Source organism: Triturus cristatus, chromosome 8, assembly GCF_964204655.1.
Source record: "Triturus cristatus chromosome 8, aTriCri1.1, whole genome shotgun sequence".
Classification (NCBI taxonomy): domain Eukaryota; kingdom Metazoa; phylum Chordata; class Amphibia; order Caudata; family Salamandridae; genus Triturus; species Triturus cristatus.
The window spans coordinates 462048341-462072321 of NC_140591.1; the positions used below are offsets into that span (position 1 = coordinate 462048341).

A 23981-nucleotide genomic window follows, 5' to 3' on the forward strand; every position below is an offset into this window, starting at 1 on the left:
ACACACACACACACGACACACACAACCATACAACCACACACACAACCACAAACACAACACACACACAACCACACACAACCACCCAACCACACTCACACCCAACCACACTCACACCCAACCACACTCACACCCAACCACACTCACACACAACCACACTCACACCCAACCACACTCACACACAACCACACTCACACACAACCACACACACACAACCACACACACAACCTCAACCACACACACAGCCACACACACACACACAACCACACACACACACACAACTACACACACAACTACACACACAACCACACACACAACCACACCCGTCTCATTATCCATTCCTACCTTTTTGGAAGGTGTTGCACTCAAATGATGTACTTGACGATCGTTTAATACATTCTCCCTTCCCTTATTTTATTCCCTTAAGATTAAATGTAAAGAAAATTGTTGTTTGTTCATTGTAAAGTGCATTAACCCCATTTCACAGGCAGAGTGACACAATATCAAATGTAAAATAAAAAAAATTGCACTGGCTGACCACTAGTTTTTGGCTCCCCAAAAGCAGCCTGGTCTTCATGTGATTTACAGAAAGGTAATTCCCTTGAGATTGTGTTTGGAGTCGGTCGGCTCAACTTCAGAAGCGAGGAATCAACTTAGACTGATAGGTCTCCTGCATAAATCACAAAGAGGACCAGTGCAATGACACAATCTCGACTCACTCCCCTGCTGCCTTGCTAGGCTTTTGACTATAGTGCCTGCTCAAGTATCTAGGCCAAAAAGATTCTCCTACAATCCACTGGGAATGCCAGTCAACCAGGAAGGCCTTGCCATCTTGGCCAATAAGCATCCTCTCTCTCCATCGTATGCTACATTGTCCAGTGATTCTATTCCCTGCCTAAAGCCTGTCTAGGCCGAAGGAAAGATGCCTAGGGTGTGAACCCATTCAAGGAGATGCTGGGTAAATCTCTCAGTAAAGATAGCAACTGAGCATGCGTGCTAGCATCGCTGTTAATATATGGTTCTCATGTAAAAACACAAGGAATTGCTCTGGTCCTAAGAATTTCGGGGAAAAACTATTTAACATCAAATAGTCCGCGTCCCTGCATCTCTGAAGTCCTTGTGTGTCAGATTCTTTCAGATAACGGTCAGCAAGAGAGAAAAGAACATTTCACCAAAAAGGATTGGTGGTAAAGGGGTCTTAAACTTAAAGGACAGTGAGGCGATTCCAGACAGAGATCCTGCTGCACTTTCTGTGATAACTCTGTAACTGCGTCACACTTGGAAAAATCTCATTGATCCTTTAAGGGAAATAAAAGTCCCACATCTCCCACGAATGTGAGAAAATCACAGCCAGTATATAAATGGAACAAAAACTAGAAACATAACGATCTAAAACATCCTGATCAACTATTAAGCAACAGAGTGAGAACCTACCATGTTCTCAGGTTTCCATCTTGGGATCTACAAAAAATAGCGGGCCAAGAGCACCTTCAAAAGTGCTGGTGCACCTCAGTTTAGGTATTATAAACTCACCAACTACACATACTTCTATCTCCATCTGACTCTAAGAGGTGGTGGGGGTCCCGGGGGGGACCAGGAGAGTGCCCTGATGTCCTGTAAATTCCAGGTGGCACTACATACTATGTGTACAAGAGGCGTCAAAGACCCCGGTATTCGCAGCCATTGACACTGAATTCACACCATTCAAGCACTCCAAAGCCCCATCCCCATTTTCAAACGGGCTGGACACTCACTTTGCTGTCCAGCAGATTACATCCCGGTTCCTTGTTCACCAATTCTGATGCAACATCAACAAAACGTGTCCGGAAGTAGAGCTTGCAGTTTCCAGGTCACGGACGGCATCCAAGCAACCATGGGATGCACATTAAAACAGAGTTAGGCTCGCTCCTTGTCAGTGCTCTGCTCTCGTGCCCACTGCTCCGAGAGAGGTAATATGGCAGTTTTCAGAACAGCTTCTCGGTGTGGACGCTCAGAAGAGCGAGAAGGCGCTCTGCAATATAACGCTACGGCTGAAGACGGTACATGCCAATGTTTTGTAAAAACGAAAACACATAAGCCGCGCGCAAGAAAATACAAGCGGCACTGAAGGAAAAAAAAAAAAAAGCCCGCGAGTGGTGCGCACGCCACTGCGAGGCATATGTTTTCAATTATCGCGCCCGTGTCTGGGCACGATAATTGAAAACATATGGGCTTTGGTGCGCGTAACAGACACTAATAGGCCGTGGGCGGAGCAATGCGCCCGCCTTTGGCCTATTGCGTGCTTTGTTGAAACAAAACACGCACTCAAAGCCCAATTACAGACCCCAAAACAGAAAACACACGCACGAGCGTGTGCGATTCCAGCGTCCATTTCCGAACCCCAGACAAAAGGACTCTCGCCTGCGTGAGCACTGCTACGCAGTGCAACGCAGGTCGCGAGACCTAAAAAATGAGTGGTGGTACAGCTCACACACAGACCCAGCGTTTGCTGTGAAGAGACTTGCGATGGAAAACCCCCCCTCCTGAGCTTTCTCTACAGCCATAAAAACCTTGACCACTTGTAGAGTCGTTGTACAGCTCTGGCGCATACAGTAAAGAAAATGGGCTGGGACGGGTGCTTGACACAGACAACCCCTGTCACGGAGCACCCGGGCTTCCGAGTGTGGGACCTTATCGCAATCTTTACCCTAGCCGACATATTACAGGGATCCATACTCCAATCCTTCCAACTGTTCCAAACAGAACCCCATCTTCACCGGACACAGTTTTATAAATACCTGCACCTGCGACACGCCTTAACTCCTTTGATCCGTTCTCTAGATTTTCACCCATTATAGGGACGCTTACTGATGAGGGACCTTGGTGCGTACAAGATTCTGCAGATTTATCAGACACTGACTACTCACAGCCAAACTACAATACGCAAAACCCGAGGTGCATGGGAAGCCGATATTCCTGACCTTGCAGTTGATGACTGGACTGAAGCCTTAGCCATTCCACTGGGTGCCACTGTAGCTACGACACCGCGCCACTCCAATTCCCCTGGTAGCACTTTCTTATTGAGTGTTTTCCCTTGTCTTATGAGTAGTAATAAATAATCGCGAGCAACAACTGGTGTAACTAAATGAAGTATATATTATTCTCTACCTAGCCGTGATCAAGTCGAATGTACAACCAACTGAGGCGACGAAACACGTGTTGGCTTGGGAACTGCATATTGACTGGAAACATGAAGAACTATTAAATATAAGGAAAAACAAGAAAAAAACAGAAAGAAATGGATTGTTTCTTTGTATCTTGCATGATACTATGACAAATGAAGAAATTTCAATAACAATTTTATGTGTGCTTGGGTGTTTAATGCATATTTCTTTGTTGCTTTTGCCACAAACCTTGGAGAGGCGGGTGGTTCTCTCTAACCCTTAAGCACCAATATAAACCAATAGTTATAATTGATAATATTTGGTGAACTTACCTTTAGGCGCCTGTAACCTATTACCTATACCACCATCTCTATTGTTACCAGCTACGAGATACTGCCTAATCCATTTTAAATTCCTTCATAGAGCATATTATACCCACTCCCGCCTCTGAAGGATGGGCTCTATCTAGGCCTAGGCGGTAAATTCCGCTCCGCTCGCGGAATTTGTGGAATTTTGGCAATTCTGCGTTCCGCGGAGAACACGGAATTGCCGAAAATTTCGCGATCCGCGGCGTAGCGGAATTTTTTCCTTTGTTGCGCTTTCAAAATGCGTGTTCGCGCGCCGGAGCGACTTACCGGGATCCCTGCCTTCGCCAATGAATTTTCCTATCCGTTTGCGTGCGCCACAAGATTTTGGTAGCCGGCCGCGCGATCTCGCAAGAGTGTTCGATCGCGAACACGTCATTCGGACGCGCCATCTGAAATCCACATTCGCGAACAGGAAACGCGCAGAGCGGGCGGGAGAAGTGAAAAAAGATGGCCGTGCCAATTGGTGACCGCATGGGCAAGTTCGCGAGATATTTGCCCCCGAGCACGCAAACAGTGTCCCTGAACAGGAAAGACGCAACACGAACGGGCAGAACAAGCAATTCCGCATGCTTGCGGAATTCTGCGTAGCTCACGGAGATTTTTACAGTTTCGCATAATTTTGTGTAACGTGACTACGCAAATTCCGCCCACCCCTAGTGCTATCCAGTACCCCACATGTCTCAGATACGGGAAATCATAGGGGACTTTCTTGCACACGGTCTGGAGTTGTAGGGCATTGCAACCATTTTGGCGTAAGATATCTTCCTGTTTGGGTCAGATCCTGTCCTGGCGTCTTTCATTTGAACATAAGCCTTTCTTTCTTCACAGTACTGAGGGAATAGGAGGAAATCATTACAAACAACACTTATTATTTTTCAGCCTCACACTTGTCAAGCGAGATATTGCACAAACGTGGAAGGGGACCCCCCCGCCGTCAATGGGGGAGGGAATGGAGGAAGGCAATGGGCAGTTTCATGGGGTCCGAGATTGGTCCGTTCCAGACGCGTGGCTGTCCACAAAAGCACAAGAAAATATGGTCCTGCTGGGCAATATACCGGGGTATTGACCTGCCTCCCCTGCCATCCTTAGACCCTCCTCAAACCAGGCAATAAAATCAAGGTAGACTCCACTTCTGTCACCTACATATGTTCTTTTGGACATTTCTTATGGTGAAACATGTTGTAACCTGTGCCAAGTTTAGTTGTTAGCCTGTATGTTCACAGGCGATACAGTTGTTTGGATATAATTGGTACCATCTCATATATACTGTAGCTGAAATATATGCATTGGGCGTCGCCCGTTATGTACCGCAAAACTCAATACAATTTGTTATTAAAAAAAAAAGGTAACTGACATCAGCGTGCCAAATTGGCGCCTGTATAGGTGACGCAGATGTTACTTCCGGCTGGGACGATGCCAGCGACGCCATCTACCGGCGTGCAGGGGTACTGCTCCCAAAAATGTTTCTAGATCCAGTGTGACGCCTGGGGAAATGCAAAGGGAAGGAATCTGCAGCTAGATATTGTCTCTACCAGATAAGGCGTTGCAGAAGGTAAGTAACTTGTTCATTTAGCATCCTACAATCCGATGAGCTTGATGGATACATATATAGGATCACATTCCCCATTGAAATTTTCTGGAATTTTCTATGTGATGAAAGTCGAACAGAAATGTCCTCTTGCAAATAAATTTCATAACAAAACTGAGCCCATTTCTTGAGTCTTCACATCCTATCGATGTAAAGAGGCTATCTCCTAAGACATTCTTTAGGATGTGAATTATATTTTTGCTATGTTTCCCTACTCATATGGGAAAGATGGCTTATCAAAATTACATTTCTGCCAGAGAACACTTTTTTTACCACCTCTGCCGTTAAGTGTGAGGCCAGGAAGTTGTATGTATAGGATGTTCTTCAGCTTTGAAAACGACATCCATTGTCTTTGTCCTGCACCAACTGCTGGGCTAGAAGCTGCAAAGACAGTTATAACTTGTTGTGCAGCTTGATCTCTTCTACCGCCAGCAGTGTGCTCTTAAGTCCTATCTGGCAGAACGCAGTCCTTTTTACTGAAGTCATCCATGACTGATTCAAGTCTCCTTTCCAATGTTGGCAGTGGCCCAAGAGAATAGCCCAGCCCATCAAAAAATATATTGGTAACCTTAAAATCTTTTGAAACGCTGACCCTGTCATTATATGGAACACTAGCAACTATGTTTTGTCAACCTAGTGCCATGTGTATCACACACACCTTGCAGCCTTTGCAAAGAACACAGAACTTTTATTTAATCTTCATTATGCACAACAAGCACAAGGAAGAGAACGCATTGAAAGGGGTTCTGTGGATTGGTCACTTTACATCATAGGTGCAGTCTTAAGATGGAGACCTGAAGTATGTAAAGATAATGGCTAAAAGTTAGAATAAAAACGAGTTAAGGTAGAAAGGTTCAATCAGATTAGCATGGTATGTGTTACTCACATGTTGGTGACGATCTACGGGCAATCCCATCAAATATTGATCTGTCATTTTGTGTAATATCTTATTTTGTGCAGGTAACACCATTTATGATAGATTCCTCTTTTTTCACCTGCATAACTTAACATGCTGGTATCTTTAATATATTAAAACTGATTTCCAAGTGAGGGAGCGATGTATTGAAACTAGTGACTGAAACTTCTTTAGTTGCTCACAAGTAAACGGTGCGACAAGGCACTCGAGTGCACCATTTCATGTAAAAAAAAATTCTTAACAGGTTTTAAAGGGATATTGTGTCATTTGGCCCCACCATTCTGTGGTGCTGTTGCCATTGCTGTATTCCCAATATAGAACAGGCTTCATGTTGCACACTTTGCTTGTTATAGTAACATTTATTTATTTAAATTTGCTGTTCCTGGGCTATTGTTTACTTGTCTCCAAAGAATTTGTAGAGTGGAGCAGTGTTCGTTTAAAAAAAAAAACAGACATATTATGGTATTTCAGTGGTGTTACCTATAGCAAATCTGACGCAGCATACTTTTATTATCATTAGGCAAACAGTATATAAGAGTATAAAGAAGCTTGTAGAGCGCTCAAATGCCAAACGGCGTCTTGGTGCTGAAGTGTGTATGGTCGATGAGAGAGGGACAGCCACTAGTGAATATTAAACAGCTGAGACTTCAGGGTTTTCCTAAAAAATGCGAAATTATGTTGAAGTCGCATAGCCACTGGTAGCTTATTCCATAATTTAATTGCACAGTTGGCAAATGAGCGACCGCCCCATCTTGCTAGTCTAAATCTGGGGGTGCAGATGAGGCCAAGACTGGCCGAACGCAGGTCACAAGAGGGAGTGTAGAGCCTGAACCTATCCCTTCCGTCAGTTGCACCCCCACCAAACCGTGCCTGGTGTACCAGACAAAGCGCCTTAAACTCAATTCTCTGCTTTTGCAGCAGATTGTGTGTGTGAATAACCTTTCAGCCTTACAGAACTTGTTGCTCTCACCGAGACAGGGGAGTACGTATATTGTGTGGGCCACGTTTAACAAGCCCTTTGGTACAACATCCTATGTGCCTTTGGCCCTTCACCAAATCTCCCTGAAACTTCTTTCAAAATGGTGACTCTTGTGGGGGAATCGGGAGGAGGCAGAAAAGCTGCCTACTTCCCACCAAAAATCATTCGGGAGTTCCCCTACACATACACTTAAAGCAGTGGCAATGACATCACTCTATGAATGTGCAGTGGCATAATGGCTGGTGTACAGCGGGATGCAAACTTTGAACATCCTCTGTAAGAAATCACTGGCCACTTACAAATGTAGGTGGGAGTGTTCAAGGTGCAGATGGTGCTCTAAAACTTTTTGGCAGCACTAATGCAGACAGATGCATCCAGATGTTGAACGCACTTGACCTTGTTTGTTTCTTCCCATTCTGTATAAAAGCTAGGCTGTACTGTATTCGGTGTTTGTTTTGTAGCTCACTGGTGTTTTCTTAGTGTTTTCCAAACTTTTTGAAATCCATGCTTATCAGTATTTAGTTAGCTGCCTAACTCCCAGAATAGACTCAAACTGTGTTTTCCAGTATTGACAAAACATGTTGTTATAAAGCACATATTTAATTTAAAGGATAAGTGGACTAGGGTGTGTAGTGTCTTCCCACTGCCTGTGTGTCAAGTCAACTAATGTTAGACTATTTTAAGCTTAGAAAGTCTGTATTGCACTAGAGGCTTCTAAAAATTGGGTAATTGTCACAAGGAAGGAGCGCCTGGTAAAGGGCTCCCGAAAGCATTACTCACTCTGCCTAAAACGTTTGTTAAAAATTGTATCAAGCTGTCTGTGACCCACAGTATTGAAATTCGCCGCTTTTTATTGTTTTAAAACCACTGCTTCTTAAAACAGTCACTCACCGGTTGCTTAAACTTTACTCTTCTCGTGCACCAGGTCTGCGTCTTCCCCGGTTCACCACGGAGTGTTCCGGTTGAGTGGAGGGAAGGACAACGCAGACCGGAAGTGCCCTATTGCAACTAAACCGGTTAGCGGTCTAGTTGTCACAGTACCTGTATAAATTACGATGATCGCCCCAACGCGCAGCGGGCGCGCCGCTGGCGTGCCAAAGGCACGCCTAAGGCAAGCCCGTCTGCGCCCGTCCGCGTCAGACCGGGCCCAGGTGCCAGTCCTAATGCCCCCGTGTCCCCTCACCCCCTCCGATACTCCAGGGAACATCTACTCCACGTATCCACTACTCTTAAGCCCTCATGCTCCCACTCCATCACAGTCGAAAAACAGCACTACAAATGTGCCCACTGTCCCTATGAACTCCCAAAGAGGACAACTCCCCACCCAACAGGGATTCCATTCAAATTGGCACTACTGAACTGTCGTTCTCTACCGAAAAACAGCACATAAATAAACTTGCTATTACTCGACTCAGAACTTGACGTCCTGTTCCTTACGGAAACATGGCTAACCCCAAGCTCAGACCCTGACATCGTCCAGGCCCTACCCCCTGGATACTTGATTCAGTGCCTAGACAGAACTAGCAACAAAGGCGGCGGGATCGCAATCATCTATAAAGATCACTTACTCTGTTGCATCCTGGACAGCCCCCTCCTAGATTGCGAAAACGCCCAATTTATTATTGAATTTACTCCCTCACTTTCGTTTTCTGGCATCCTCATTTACCGCCCCCCTGGAGCACAAGGCCGATTCCGCACCTCCTTACTAGAATCTGTCTTCTCCCTTGCCAGTACCTCACCTAATTTCAACCTTCTTGGAGACTTCAGTCTCCACTTTGAAAACCCCTCAGCCACTACAGCTGACGACCTCACACAAGATCTAGCAGCCTACCAGTTACATCTAAAGATTCACCAAGCAACACACATCAAAGGCCACCTCCTTGACCCGATTTTCTCCAATATAACTCAGTTAGAATGAAGGGCCCCCACCCCCCTTCCTTGGTCAGACCATTTTCTAGTCCCGCTCCTCTGGCACCCGCCCATTACAAGCCCCCTTCTACCACTATCTCGCACCCAAGCTTGGCCCTGGTCAAAACTAAACATAGAAGACTGGACGTGCGCACTAGAAGCATCTGAACCCGCCCACGACCCTGACCCCTTAGCTGCAAATAAAAAAATTCTCCTCATGGATCGAGAACATGCTAGACCTAGTACTTCCAAAAAAAGACATACAAAAGAAAATCAAACCAAATAAATTCCCCTGGTTCACCCCTGAACTCCGAAAGTTAAAACAACACTGCAAAAAACTCGAAAGAGCTTGGAGGAAAGACTTCGCCAGTGAAACAAAAACCACATACAGGTCTTCTATCTCCTCCTACAAAGCTGCAATAAAATCAACCCAAGCAGCGTTCTATGAGAAAAAAATCCTTTCCTCATCCAACTCCCCCAGAGAAACTTTCCAAATTGTAAAAAAAGTCATGAAAGTCCCCGACCCCCCCCCCACCACCCCCCGACCCATCTGGCCAGCGCTGCAAAGAGCTAGCAGATTTCTTCTATACCAAAATTCAAAAAATTCTCAATCACCTCTCACTCAATAACAATGAATCCCTCTGTGAGTCCTACATCTCAATACCTCAGGATGTCCCTCACGGCCTGGAATCATTCATCCCACTGACAGAAGAACTCCTTTCCCCCATCCTAGACTCAATCAAGAGCGGATCCCCGTTGGACGCCGCACCACCTAACATCTTGGAGTTAGTAACACCTACTATTATCCCTCCCATCACTAAACTAATCAATGCCTCTCTATCACAGGGTCTGGTCAAACAAGAATGGAAAAAAGACATGGTAAAAGCATTACTAAAAAAACCACACTTAGATCCCACAGAGATGGCCAATTACCGCCCCATCTCCTTACTTCCGGGAGTCAGCAAGATGGCAGAGAAATATGTCAATCGACTACTCTCTGCATACCTTGAGTCCTCCGGAAGGCTTCACTCCTCTCAAACTGGCTTCCGCCCCGGCCAGGGCACAGAAACCTCGCTTATAGCGGTAGTGGAGGAGGCCAGAAAGATCTTAGACTCCGGAGGTTCCTCAGCCATTATCCTCCTGGACCTAAGCGCAGCTTTCGACACGGTGAACCACTGCACGCTGGTACACCGTCTCGGAAAGGCAGGAGTAACAGGCACGGCCCTAGCATGGCTGAAATCATTCCTGGAAGAAAGAACCTTCCAGGTGTTCGAAGGTAACACTCGATCCCAACCAGTGCCGCCTCATTGTGGGGTTCCCCAGGGTTCATCCCTGAGCCCCACACTCTTTAATATATACATGTCTCCTCTGGCAGAGATAGTAACCCCCTTCGGTGTCAAAATAGTCACTTACGCAGACGACACCCAACTAATCGTTGCACTCAACCAGTCGGAACAGTCTTCGATGACTCTGTGCACCTGCCTCAAAGAAGTAGACAGTTGGATGAGTGCATCGCACCTCAAACTCAACGGCGATAAGACTGAACTCATGCTGCTGGGGAACCAACCATCATTCAACCCCAACTCGTTATGGCCTTCCTGCATGGGACCAGCCTTTACGTCAAAAAAAGAAATAAAAAGCCTTGGCATCTGGCTCGACCACGAGCTCACCTTTAAAACCCAAGCCAGAAAAACCGCTGCTATCTGCTACGGTCTCCTTCGAACCACACGTTAAATACTGCCCCTCCTACCTGACCACTCAAGAAAGCTCTTGATTCAGTCGCTTGTCCAATCCCGGCTGGACTACGGCAATGCCCTATATCTAGGGGCCCCCATATCGGTGATCGCCAAGCTCCAAATGGTCCAGAACTCGGCAGCAAGACTGCTCACTAATACAAAAAAACACTGCTCTGCCAAACCTGCTCTAAAATCACTTCACTGGCTCCCTATACAGGAGAGAATACACTTTAAGGCCCTGTGCATCACACACAAAAATCTGCAGGGCAAGGGCCCCCCGATCATTAAGAACCTCATCAAACCATACAAAGCCACCAGAAATCTGCGTTCAGACGATCTCTACCTGACTGATACCCCCAGAATCAAGAAGGCACGGACAGGCAGACGCCTCTTCTCATATAATGCATCTAGGCTCTGGAATGCCCTCCCTCTCCTTATCCGCAAGGAACCCAACCTCCTTACCATCCGCAAGGAACCCAACCTCCTTACCTTCCGCAAGCACCTAAAAACCTGGCTATTCCCGTAACCGCATCCTTCCTCTAGCTACACTCCGCAGCGCTGGGATGCTCCCGGGTAGCCATGCGCTATATAAAAATCACTTTCATTTCATTCCATTTCATTTCATCACTCTCATACATTCTCACACTTGCATCTCATTATCCACTCGCTCATCTCATTACCTCTCACGCTCACTCTGTCAGGATCCTCTGTTTTACAGTGCTATTAATGGATTGAAACAGAGAGTGTTATATTCATATGTTTTAATTATCAAAGTCCTGGACAAAGTTGGGAGTTATTCACCTACTCCTTACTAAATATTATGACATTGTAGTGGTGATCAAAGTAATACCTTGTGAAATCTTTTAAATTTTGAGTTACACCAGATTAATTTGTAGATCTGTATTCTGAGGAACCTCAAAGTAGATGCATTAAACATGCTCGTGATTGCTTTTCTGCACTCTTTTGCCTGACTACATTAAGGTGGCGGTGCTGTCATGTGAACATTCATAGCTGCCAAGTGTCTCTATGGCAATTGTCTCACTTTAGATCAATCCTGACCTTTTGACAGCTATCACATTCTATTCTGGGATTTTCATTTTGCTAAAAACATTTTCACCATGAGTTAAAATAAAAATGCAGTTGGGTAAAAAGCCAGGATTAACTGAAGGTTTCAAGCATAACATTGGGTCACCTTGCAGCTATAAAGTTTATTGATGTGTGGAAAGCCTTTTTTCATGTTTTCACCACTATCTCATGTGTATGGTGACAGCACTCTTTTTACAGGTATCTACTCCATGCATTGAATGTTAATTGCCTGGTGTTTTCGGCAGTTTACCTGTGATCAATACTGACGTGTTAGAAAAGGGGGATGATGTATTTAAGGGTTTTAGACATTCTGTGGGTAAATAGGATAGTACATATCGGCCAAGATTCTTATGACCCAGCCATTACTCAAATCGGTGAAAGAATTAAACCCTGCCAAAAGATCAAATATGATTTTAATATTTCCTGGTTCTATATAGTGTATAAAATAATTTGATCAGATAGAAAACAAGCCACTGAAACCTACACCTTTAATCGAAACGCACAAAACTGGTAGAAACAATATTCTATTGCCATCCCTAAACCACAAAATTCTAACCGAATAATCTTAGACCACTCTTTCTTGCTGCTATCTTGTATAACAAAATTATTTTCTTTTGGCCCCTTCAGGCAGAAATAAAAATGACCATTCTTGCTCACTTTTCTTTATTTGAAAGAAATTTTAGAACGTGGTTGTGCAGGTGTTTACCAATGTATATATGTTTACCTTGGTAAGGACTGTTTAGCTTTTGGTGGGGTTTTATCAGCTATTGTAGGTTTAGGACTAATATAGAAAAGCATAGTTACAGCAACATTTTACTTTTGGCTGGGGTGGAGAATGTGGCACAGACCAGTTTTTCGTATAAAGTAAAATACAAATTGGTAACGGAGTATGAACAGAACATTTAAAAAAACAGTTTCTGTAATGAGGTCAGCATATTGACAGATCAAGTTTATTTTGTTGCCTCTCCAGTACTTAACAAAAGACTCCATTCCCTTCCACGTTGACCTACCTTGTATCTTGTATGCCTCTGCAATATTTCGAAAAGCAGATGAAGTGTAGCCCTTCAAGACAGAATAGCACTATAAAATCTCATTTAGTCTGCACACTTAGGAGACCATATATAAATCTATATAAACAACATGTCGATGTCTTTTCCTTATTTTCTTCTATTATTAATGTGTATGTTTTTCACGTAGATGATGGGGAAGAAGACCTGCAGAAAAATAAACCGCATTTACATGCAACACAAGAAGACCAATACTCAGAAGAGAGTTCAGTTTTGTGGGTATAAACCTTACATTTTACAATAGACTAGTCTACCCGTTAACACTTTGTTGTGATATCATAATTTAGGTATCTAGGACTTTATAACAATGTGTGAAAAAATTATCAAGAACATCCCCAGGTTCCAAAATATAATATCAATTCCAAAATATAATATCACAATAATATGTGCCTCCATGTGAACATTTCGATTATATCATAAATACATATACTCAACAGCTGTCCCCTGTTTATGCCGGGCAAATTGCAGGGGCTCCTTCATAGATGGCTGGGGGTTCCCACTCCCCACGACCCACACCGTCTCTTCATACTTTGATCATCCACATCAGACTGCAAGGGTCTGCGGTGGGGAGACATTATCAGGGCTTGTGCTGACCAGATGAGCATTCACTGTATTCACCCAAACCTGCCTCTAAGTCCTCAACAACCTTCCCATCTCTCCTAGACATTTTGAGACACCTCCTCAGCTTATGCGCATTCCTTGTAAATGTTCTTTAATTCTGTAATGATAGTACTGTCTTCTTCGTAAAGTTTAAATAAAGGAGTGTCTAAGTACACTTATCATGTTGTGTTATGGAGGCTGATAAGAATATGCCTTTGGCTTATAGTTGGTGACTTCAGGATAGTGCAAAGCTCAATGGAAAGTTGTAAATCTGCACATGCCTTTTAAAATTTGTTTTCATCAACCAGCTTCAAAAAAGGAACAGCTTGACCATCCACCTGTCCTCATCTGACTTTTTTGCCATACTCGATTTATCCAACTGTATAATTTACAGACACCAACTGGTGCAAATGCACAACTCTCCCTTTTCTAAACTGCAAATCCAAGTGTCCGCTGTCGTGTAATGCTCCATTTTCATTTATTCAGCCTCTAGGAGACCTTTGGCCTCAGTCAACGGGGTTACGAATGGGAATGCACAATAGTAAAATGTTTTGTGAGGCGAGTTTACAAAAAGTTTAAGCTTCCGGGGGATGGAGTCTCATTGGGATGTCTGCTCTCCCTGCTCCATCCCCCTCCCTATGTGTACTGTTTTGGTCTGTCTCGACCGAGCATCTTGGTCACATGCACAGTCAAAAAAGCAGATTCGTCCGTGGATGGTTGGCAATGTTTAAAGCATGAATAACTAGTTTGTCCATGAACATAAAAATAAAGTTCTCTAAATTTTACCATGGCCTTGCAACTCAATGCCAAGGGTCGGTCAGTTCTGCATACTTTAACTGCTGCTCTTTCGAACTTGCCAGCAAGTTGCTTGAAGCCTCCATACCCAAGGTCAGCATTTAATCCTAGAGGATTTACAGTCTTTACTTTGATGACTTTGATATAAAATCGGTATTTTGCTCCATCTTGGCGTGAAATCAAAGTTTTTGGCCATGACCCACAGGACATTCTTCTTTTTATGTACACTCTTTCAATTTGTTATGATCGATGTATTCACAGGCTTTGATAAGCAACCAAAATACTTGGGGCCTGATTATGAGTTTGGCGGTGTGGGAGCAGGCCGCAATGCCAGTGGCTTGCTCCCACACCACCAAACTTGTTAGTCGACCTCCTCCCAGATTAGGAGTTTTCTCCCGGTCTGGCAGGCGGTCCTTTGGCAGTCTCAGGCGGTGAGCATTAGAAAGGCACTGCAAAGAGAACGCCAAAGCAAATTCCTGCACCTCATGGACTGTTTGAACCAACCATGCAGAAACTGGGGGTGCATGCATACATGGCGGCACACCATGTACCCCCCTGCATGCATCCCCTGGCCCTGAGGCAACAGTGGGCCCTGCAGGGGCCCTTTTGTTTTCTCACTTCTTCTACTGAAATGCATATGTTATATTCGCCATCCCCAGGCAGTTCCACTACAGAAGTCTCTCTGTTTTCACTTGATGGCCTATAAGTAGGGAGCATAGGCCTCACAAGAAAAAGGATATCTATGAAGGTATAGGGTACTTCATAACTTCTTTCATTGCCGCCAAGACCTCCTCCCAAAAGTGCCTAATAAAGGCGTATTTCTATTATGGAAAAGAAATCCCCCAGAAGCCAATATACCCTCCAGCACAGAATACTGGTAGCCGAATAGAGTTTATTGCCTTTTACTGGAAGAAGATACTGATTAAGGTGATGGGTCAACTCCTTTATTTGACCATCTGTGGACAGATTCTTACTGCATAGTTTCCACGCCCAGAGGAATAAAGTGACATTAGTACAATGTTGGTCAAATTGAAATATCACTAAAGTGTCATTTGCGCTGAACATGGAATGAGTTTGAAGAATTTATTTAGTGAGAACTGATGACTGCAAATATCAAATAGATTAGTCAAGAAGGAATGAGTCTTCTGGAACTTAGCAAGGGAGCAGTAGCATGGTAAAATAATGGGCTGTCAAGGCTAGTGATGTGGTCACTCGGGCAAAAATGATTCAAACCACTGCAGAGCGGTACCCATACAATCTTAAGGCCAACCATGCTGAATTCAGGAAAGATGCTGTGTTAGATCAGTTCTTCATAGTCCACCGCATCCATAGACAATGCACTGCTTGTCCACCACAATCAAAAGTATTGAATACTGATGCTATCTTATATGAGTTGCTTTAATAAGACTTGAACCTGTGAGTTGTTGACACCTAATGATGCCTTATCATTCCAATATTGATTAAGCCTCTACCAAGACCCCCTGAAATATTGGCCTATCCCATACCACATATGTTCATAACGGAATGGGTAAATGATGGTTGTCACCAAGGTTGATTGGACTAAAGCAACTTCATTAAAAGTGTCCAATCACTTATATGTTTGATTCCATGGTTGATTCAGACTTGGGCAAATCCCTCAACGAACATGCTTAGCAGACAACTAAAGGAATGGCCTCCACAAGTTTTAGGATTCTGGATCCCCTTGTACCCTGGATACCTGTAATATTACTGATGCATCCTTTGGGCACACCCTTTTGCCCTAATACTATTTCCTTCATGCAAGCTTTTGAGATGTTTCTGAAATCCTTCTTTCTCAAACTCAAGTTAATCTCCTCAGCAGCCTTAACCAACATGCCTGCTTTCTTTGTTTCCCATCGATCCACCCACATGATACATCCTAAATGACTTTCCAAAGCATGCTCATTTTGATATTTATCCTCTGTATGTTGTACTGATAGTGTATTTTGTCTTATGGTGGTAAGGCTAGGCACTGGTGACCTATTTACTGGTGGCTACATCTGTGAGGGTAACCAACAGGGTTGGTACCCCCTCAGCGTAGAGTGAAAAGAGGATTTTGTCCTGATGAAACGCCAGTTGACCTGACCGGGCAGATATAAGCGTAAAACATGTAGACTGACACAGATGGACCACCAAATTAGCTATGCTCTATTGATCCTCTTAATTATTTTTATCCTTGGCTGGGATCCCTGTCAATAAAGCATGTACACTAGGGATTCTTTTACCAGTTTTAACCAGCACAAATTCAAAATGTTCACACTCACCTATAACATCAGTTTTTGCACTGAGCAATACATTGAGCAGTGAAAAAATCTCCTACAAAAAGTGCCCTCCCACCTTCTTTGAATATAATCGGGATTCACTAGGCATTGCAATGCCTGCCTAGCATAAGCGCTGGACCTGATGATAGAGCATGGCATGCAAGTAGGTGATGGTTCCAATATCCTTATTTGGGATGTCTTAGATGGACTCTGAGATGGTAACCTCTGGACATACGCTAGCCCTGATCTCTAATTGGCAGAGGCTTATTTTTGGAATGCCACATTTGTTGTTGTATATATGTTATGACCAGGGTAATGTGCTACGGACCAATTTCAATCTCCTGATGCCCCCCTTTTCCCCTAATAGTTGAGAGGATTGGTTTAGCATAGTTCACTTTGACCATTATGATGACTTCAATATTTAGAAGAAAACTGGGTCGGTAGGAAGAGCATAATTCCGGGGGTTTTCCTGGTTTGGGGATTTCTACTATTGCAGCCCTACAGAAATCAGAGGGAAGCGTACTGCGTTCAGCTGCGTCTCTGATAAGTTCAAGAGGCTCACTGAGCTTATGCGTGAATAATTAAAAAAATTAGCTCACTATCCAGTGTTCTACCAGTCTGTAGCCGACTCAAGGCGGTGGCGAGCTCTCTGCAAGCGAGTGCCTTTCAGTGTTGAAAAGAATCTTGAGGGGTAAGTCCGTTTGTAAAGTTATATATCAGTGATTCAGATAAAGCATTTACCCCAGTATTGGAACTTTCATAGATTCTCATGCTTTGTATCATTCCCCGTCGTCGGAATGGGAGCCTCGGTAAATAAAAAAAATATCATAACCATAGAAACAAAAGAGAAAATAGGCTTAGGCCTCATCTCATTTTGTAGCATATCACCCTCTTTGTGTAAAAGAGCCCAAACTTTTGCCAGGACCAATCAGCACAGCCTCACCCTCTGGAACCTTCCTGAGAGAGCTCAGAGCCTCAGATCTTTCTACCGCACGTTGTGCTAGGGAGTCTCCACTGAGCTCTGCTCAGTTTTCTCAACTTTTATTTCAGATATTTACATTTTTAACATCTATAGTGACATTATGTCAGATAAGGAAAAGAAAGCCTTATTCAGGCCCTGTGCTTCTTGTGGAAAGAAGAGCCTTTTCATTGAGGATAAGCATGAGAGTTTTATTTACTGCTTATACCCTGAACACATGGCCACAGACTGCAAGATTTGTCGGACTCTATCTACTAAGACTTTGCGGGACAGAGAGGGTCGACTGCTGACATGGCTGCAAAAGCTGAAGACCAGGAAGGAGGTTCTTTCTTCAGATGAGGAAGATTCGATTTCTGGCACTTCCTCCAGGAGATCAAAGAAGAGGGGTAGGTCATCTCCCTCCATCTCTGCAGTACTCCCTGTCAAAGCCCCTCACGGGATCTCTGAAAGGTCTGAGGAGGCTGGTCCCATGAAATCTCCTCACGAAAGTGAAAAGGAGAGGCAGGGACAGGCTGCTGGTGTGGGCACAGCCTCTAGGGACAAAAAGGAGGTTTCTATATCTTCTCCTCCGTCCCAGAAGGAAAAGCCTGCTAAGAAACACTCTGCAGGAAATCCACAGATGGCTCCTGTGAAGAAACAGCGTCCGTCGACGGTGATTAAAGCAGGTACGTGGACGACGATTTCCACTGTAAAAACTGTTTCCTTGGTTTCGTCGACGGGATCGTCGACGATGTCTGCTCCTGTTTCATCGTCTACGATAGCTTCATTCTCGTCGTCAACGACGGTTTCCATGAAGCTCCTGTCGACGGCAGTTTCGACGACGAAGACCACGACAACGATGACAACGACGGCGACGTTGTCGATGCTGATGACGACGAGCTCGTCGACGAGACCATCGACAGTTGTCCCGTCGACGATGAAGAAAGCTCCGTCGACGAGCTTGCCGTCGACGAAGAAAAAGGCTCCGTCGACGATCCTACCGTCGACGACGATTCAAGCATCGTCGACGACCTTATTGACGACGACGATTCACACTCCGTCGACGAAGACTACTGTGCCGTCGACGATTTCATCGTCGATTTCGTCGACGCTTGGGATTCCTTCGACGACGACTCCGTCGACGGGACCGTCGACGGGTCAAATTTCTGGTTTTTCAATACAGAGGTTGAAAATTACACCTGAGATGACATCACCTAGGCGGGTTACGCCTTTACCACCATCTATGCTGCTAGATGAGTCGGAGGAGGAGGATGAGGTTGAGCAGTATGGGGATGCCTACGGTCCCTCAGATCTGCATGTAAAGCAGCAAGAGATTAATACTGAGGATTATTATGAACAAGATGAGCAGGAGGAACAACAATATGTTCAGCAGGAAGTACGTCCTCGCACTTTGAGACAGGACATGATAGCTATGCCAGTTGCTCTGGTTACGGACTTGCAGATGATGTTGCAGGACTACAGAGCTCGATTTCCATCACACCCTGGCGTTCAACCAGTGCATCCATCTACATCAGTGGTTCCGCGAGGGCCGTCAGTGGACTTGCCACCTCCCCCTAAAACTATACCACGTACCTCACCAGTGGTGGTACCAGTAGTGGTTCCTCAGACTTCGTATCCAGGACCTGCCAATGAGGATACACAGGATGTTGATACAGATGAAGAGGATGAGGTGCACGTGGTCCCACTAACTGATCCAGGGGATCCGGATGTGGATCTTGATGATACTGGAATGCAAGATCCGGATGCTACAGGGCGGGACACGAACGTGTTGCCTCCGGCAGATATTGGGGGGTTCCATAATCTTATGGAGCGTGCATCCAATAGATTTGGTCTGCCTCTCACAGTGGAACAGTCGGACTGTTTTCTATATGATTTTAAGGCACAATACAAGAAGTCTGTCAGGTTGATTCCCATCATTGAGCATGTGTGGGATGAGGGAATCAAGATTATGCAGAACCCGGCCACTGTCATCCCGGTTCTTCCCCGGCTGGAGAAGAAATACAAGGCCCCTGAGGGCAGTCCTGCATGTCTTCTTGGACAACCAAAGCCTGACTCTGTGATATCTCAGGCCGCATAGAGCAAGTCCAAGAATCCTTCAACACCTTTGACTACGCCTCCGGATAAGGATGGCAGGCGGCTGGACAATGTAGGGAAGAGATTTTCCACCATGGCCAGTTTGTTGGTTCGGGCAGCAAATTCATTAGCCATTCTAGGCAGGTACGACCGCCAAATGTGGTGCAACATGGAGCCGTTTATTGATCTACTACCAGACTCTAATCAGGAGGAGGCCAAGCAAGTCCTCATGGAAGGAGAGAGATGTTCCTCTGAGATCATTGACTGTGCTATGGACATAGCCTCTACCGCTTTCAGGGCTTTGGCAGGGTCAGCGGTCTTGCGCCGTCAAGGCTGGTTAAGGGCAACCTGGTTCCGTCAGGAGGTCCAAAATAAGATCCTGGACCTTCCATTTGACGGGGAAATGCTTTTTGGCAAGCATGTCGATGAGGCCCTGCAGAGCATCAAGAGGGACACGGACATAGCAAAGTCCTTGGGATCCTTAAATTATCGGAAGGTTCCATTCAGAGGAGCTCCTGGAAGAGGGTTCACTTCTTACAGAGGCAACCAGCGTCCGTATTCAACGCAGTCAGGACAATCATACAAGGCTCAGTACTCGAACCAACGCCAAGGTCAATCGGCGTCTTTCTCTCGTCAGTCCCAGAGAAGACGTCAGAATCGTCAGGGACGAGGCAATGCCAAGAGGTAATAGCGGCCTCCTGGTTCTGACTACTGTTCCTCCCCTACCAAAGACACCGGTTGGGGGCAGGATCTCCTATTGTCTGGACAGCTGGGTCCTTATAACATCGGACCGGTGGGTTTTGAATATTGTTCAGAGTGGCCATACGTTGGAATTCCAAGATCTTCCTCCAACGAGAGCTCCAGACGCCCGTCCCTCAAAACATCTCCGACTGTTACATCTCGAAGCCCACCAACTATTCATCAAGGGGGCAATAGAACCGGTGCCTCTTTCACAGAGGGGCATGGGTTTCTATTCCAGGTTCTTCCTGGTTCGGAAGACGGCAGATACGTGGCGTCCTATACTAGACCTAAGGGAGCTCAACACCTATCTCATCAAGCTCTCCTTCAGGATGGTCACTCTCCAGGATATTCTCCGTCTACTGAATCCGGGCGATTTTTTGGCGTCCCTGGATTTAGAGGATGCGTACTTCTACGTTCCAATCCACCCAGCTCACAGGCAATATCTACGCTTCACAGTAGGCAAGAGCCATTTCCAGTTCAAAGTGCTTCCGTTTGGACTTCGGTCTGCACCTCGGATATTCACGAAGATGCTGGCACCAGTCGCTGCTTTTCTCAGAAAGCAATCCCTAGAAGTGTTCCCATACTTGGACGACTGGCTCGTCAAGGCTCCATCGCTCAAGGCAACTTCTCAAGCCGTTTCAACTTGCATTCAGTTGTTCGCCCACTTGGGTCTTCAGCTCAACAGGTCCAAGTCGGTGCTGATACCCTCCAGGTCGCAAAGGTTCCTTGGAGCTATTCTGGACACGACACTATGCACCGCTCGTCCGTCGGAGGAGCGTCAACGCAAGCTGATCACCTCCGCTCGTCAAGTGCTGCAGAGGAAATATTTGTCGGTTCGCCGGTACAAGTCATTACTCGGATCGATATCATCCTGCATACCATTAATACCGCTTTGCAGGCTTCATATGCGTCCTCTGCAGGAGGATTTAGACAAACAATGGCGCCAGGCAGAAGGGTCATTCAACGACAAGGTGTGGGTAACACCAGATATGCGCAAGGCCTGCGAGTGGTGGCTGGTAAAGGAGAACATCGCAGGAGGATTAACATTCCGGACTCCACCGTCTCCTATGGTGGTGACCACAGATGCCTCCTTAGAAGGCTGAGGAGCGGTACTCCAGGAGCTTCAAATCAGCGGTCACTGGAGTCCAGCACAGAGCCTAAACCACATCAACCTCTTGGAGCTGATGGCCATTCGCTTAGCCTTGCTGGCGTTCCTTCCCAGAATTCAGAATCGTGCAGTGCTGGTCCGGACGGACAATACGACGGCCATGCACTACATCAACAAGCAAGGGGGAACAAGATCGCAAACTCTGTCCAAGGAAGCTCAGACGATCTGGGATTTTGCAATTTCTCACAAGATCAACCTACGAGCCGAGCACCTAGCAGGATGCCTCAACATCACGGCGGATGCTCTGAGTCGTCAGACGGAAGTGACTCACGAGTGGGAATTAGACCAAGCCACGCTGGAGGGAGTGTTCGAGGTATGGGGTACTCCGACCATAGACCTCTTTGCGTCCCCGCAGAACGCCAAATGTCGGTTTTACGCAAGCAAGGTTCCCCATTGAGGATCTCTGGGGAATGCCCTTTCGATTGCTTGGTTCGGCGCATTTTGCTACACTTTTCCTCCCATTCCCCTCATTCCTCGAGTTCTCAGGAAGGTCAAGGCGGAACCGCGCAAGATGATTCTCATTGCTCCAGCGTGGGCCCGGCAGTTCTGGTTCACGGAACTCCTGCTTCTCTCCCAGGATCGCCCAATTCGCTTGCCGCTGATTCCATCTCTGTTGTCGCGGGATCAGGGACAGGTGCTCCATCCGGATCCGAAGTCACTACACATGACAGCGTGGCTCCTGAATACGGAGAATTCCGTCATCTGAATCTCTCCAGGGAGTGCAGGGATGTTTTGTCTCCGGCGCGGGCGCCAAGCACTAATAAGACATACAGGGCAAAATGGAAGAGGTTTTGTCTGTGGTGCCAGAGGAATAAACTCCATCCTTATAAATCCCTGCCACATCAGGTTTTACCTTACATCCTGTCGCTGGCTAAATCAGGTCTGGCGCACTCTTCTGTCAAGGTACATCTGGCTGCCATATCGCGTTTTCGACGAAAGGCATCGGGGCCATCTCTATGGTCCGCGAGGATTGTAAAACAGTTCCTTAAAGGGTTGTTTCGGATGTATCCTCCGGTCCGAGCACCTCCACCGATCTGGCAACTCAACCTAGTACTGGCTCAGCTCATGAAAGCTCCCTTTGAGCCAATTCACAGGGCGGACTTGAAGTTTCTCTCTTGGAAGCTAGCCCTCCTCTTAGCGTTGACATCGGCTAGGAGGGTTAGTGAACTCCAGGCTCTGTCCATAGTGGAGCCATTTCTTCAGTTCAAAAAGGATGTGCTAATATTGAGAACCAACCCAAAATTCATCCCGAAGGTGCCTTCGGATTTTCATCTGAATGAACCCTTGATTTTGAATTCTTTTTTTCCACGTCCTTCTACCCAGGCGGAACGAACATTGCATTCTTTGGATGTCCAGAGATGTCTGAAATTCTATCTCGAGCGCACACAATCTTTCAGGAAGTCTAAACAGTTGTTTGTTTCCTACAGTGCACCACGGAAGGGATTGCCTTTCGCTAAGAGTGGCATTTCCCGCTGGATCTCCAGTGCAATTCAATTCTGTCATCAGGCTGCGGGCAAACCTTTGGACAGAAGGTCCCGTGCTCATTCTACAAGAGCGATGGCGTCTTCAGTGGCTCTTTTTGCTGGAGTTGCTATCAAAGACATTTGCAGGGCAGCAACGTGGAGCAGTGTACACACCTTCACGAAACACTGCTGCCTGGAGTCGGTGGGACGAGATGACGCTGCTGTTGGTCAAGCAGTCCTCAGGAATCTTTTTCATTGAGAGGTGAGCTTTCCCTACAATCCCTCCATCCTGGTAAGCACATTTGGTTCAGTGATGATTGTTTTTTCTTGATTACCATGTACTAGTTTTTACTGTAAATTGAGATGGTTATGTAAGGCCAAGTGTCTACCAAAATGTGCTTTTGGGATTTACTGCTAGCTATTCCGATACAAAGCATGAGAATCTATGAAAGTTCCAATACTGGGGTAAGAAAACAAGTTACTTACCTGTAACTTTGGTTCCCCAGTATTGGTAACTTTCATAGATTCTCATGCGCCCAACCACCTCCCCTTGGAAAGCTCTGCCTGTTTACTGAGGTAGTGGCTGTTTGCACAACGGCTACGAAAATCTGAGGCTCTGAGCTCTCTCAGGAAGGTTCCAGAGGGTGAGGCTGTGCTGATTGGTCCTGGCAAAAGTTTGGGCTCTTTTACACAAAGAGGGTGATATGCTACAAAATGAGATGAGGCCTAAGCCTATTTTCTCTTTTGTTTCTATGGTTATGATATTTTTTTTTATTTACCGAGGCTCCCATTCCGACGACGGGGAATGATACAAAGCATGAGAATCTATGAAAGTTACCAATACTGGGGAACCAAAGTTACAGGTAAGTAACTTGTTTTCTTCTGCAAGCGTATACTACTGCATAGTATTGTGCTAAATGGTGAGCAATGTCTGTGTCCCAGGTAAGTTTATGTCCTGTCCAGTTGTTCATATAGGGGACCGGGCCATGATGTGAGATGTTAGAACAGAGGTAGTGTATGAGTCGGCTAGCTTTGTTGCCCCACTAGTAGATACATAATTGCAAGGCCAGTCAAATTGCCTTGGCCTCATTAGGA

At 45.7% G+C, this 23981-nt stretch overlaps 1 protein-coding gene across 11 annotated transcripts in view; it reads left to right on the forward strand.

Annotated features, from left to right (window-relative positions):
- The window catches only part of SETDB2 (SET domain bifurcated histone lysine methyltransferase 2), a 617221-nt gene that overhangs the window by 133697 nt on the left and 459543 nt on the right, over nt 1–23981 (forward strand). For 5 of the 11 annotated variants that reach the window (XM_085621901.1, XM_085621899.1, XM_085621900.1 and 2 more), the window contains exon 5: nt 12919–13003. The exons of 4 other annotated variants lie outside the window; for them this stretch is intronic. In XM_085621901.1, the coding sequence (XP_085478027.1) occupies nt 12919–13003 (85 nt within the window). Of the gene's footprint in view, nt 1–12918; nt 13008–23981 lie in introns of all 11 variants that reach the window. 2 more of the 11 variants (XM_085621906.1, XM_085621907.1) reach the window with 1 other exon arrangement.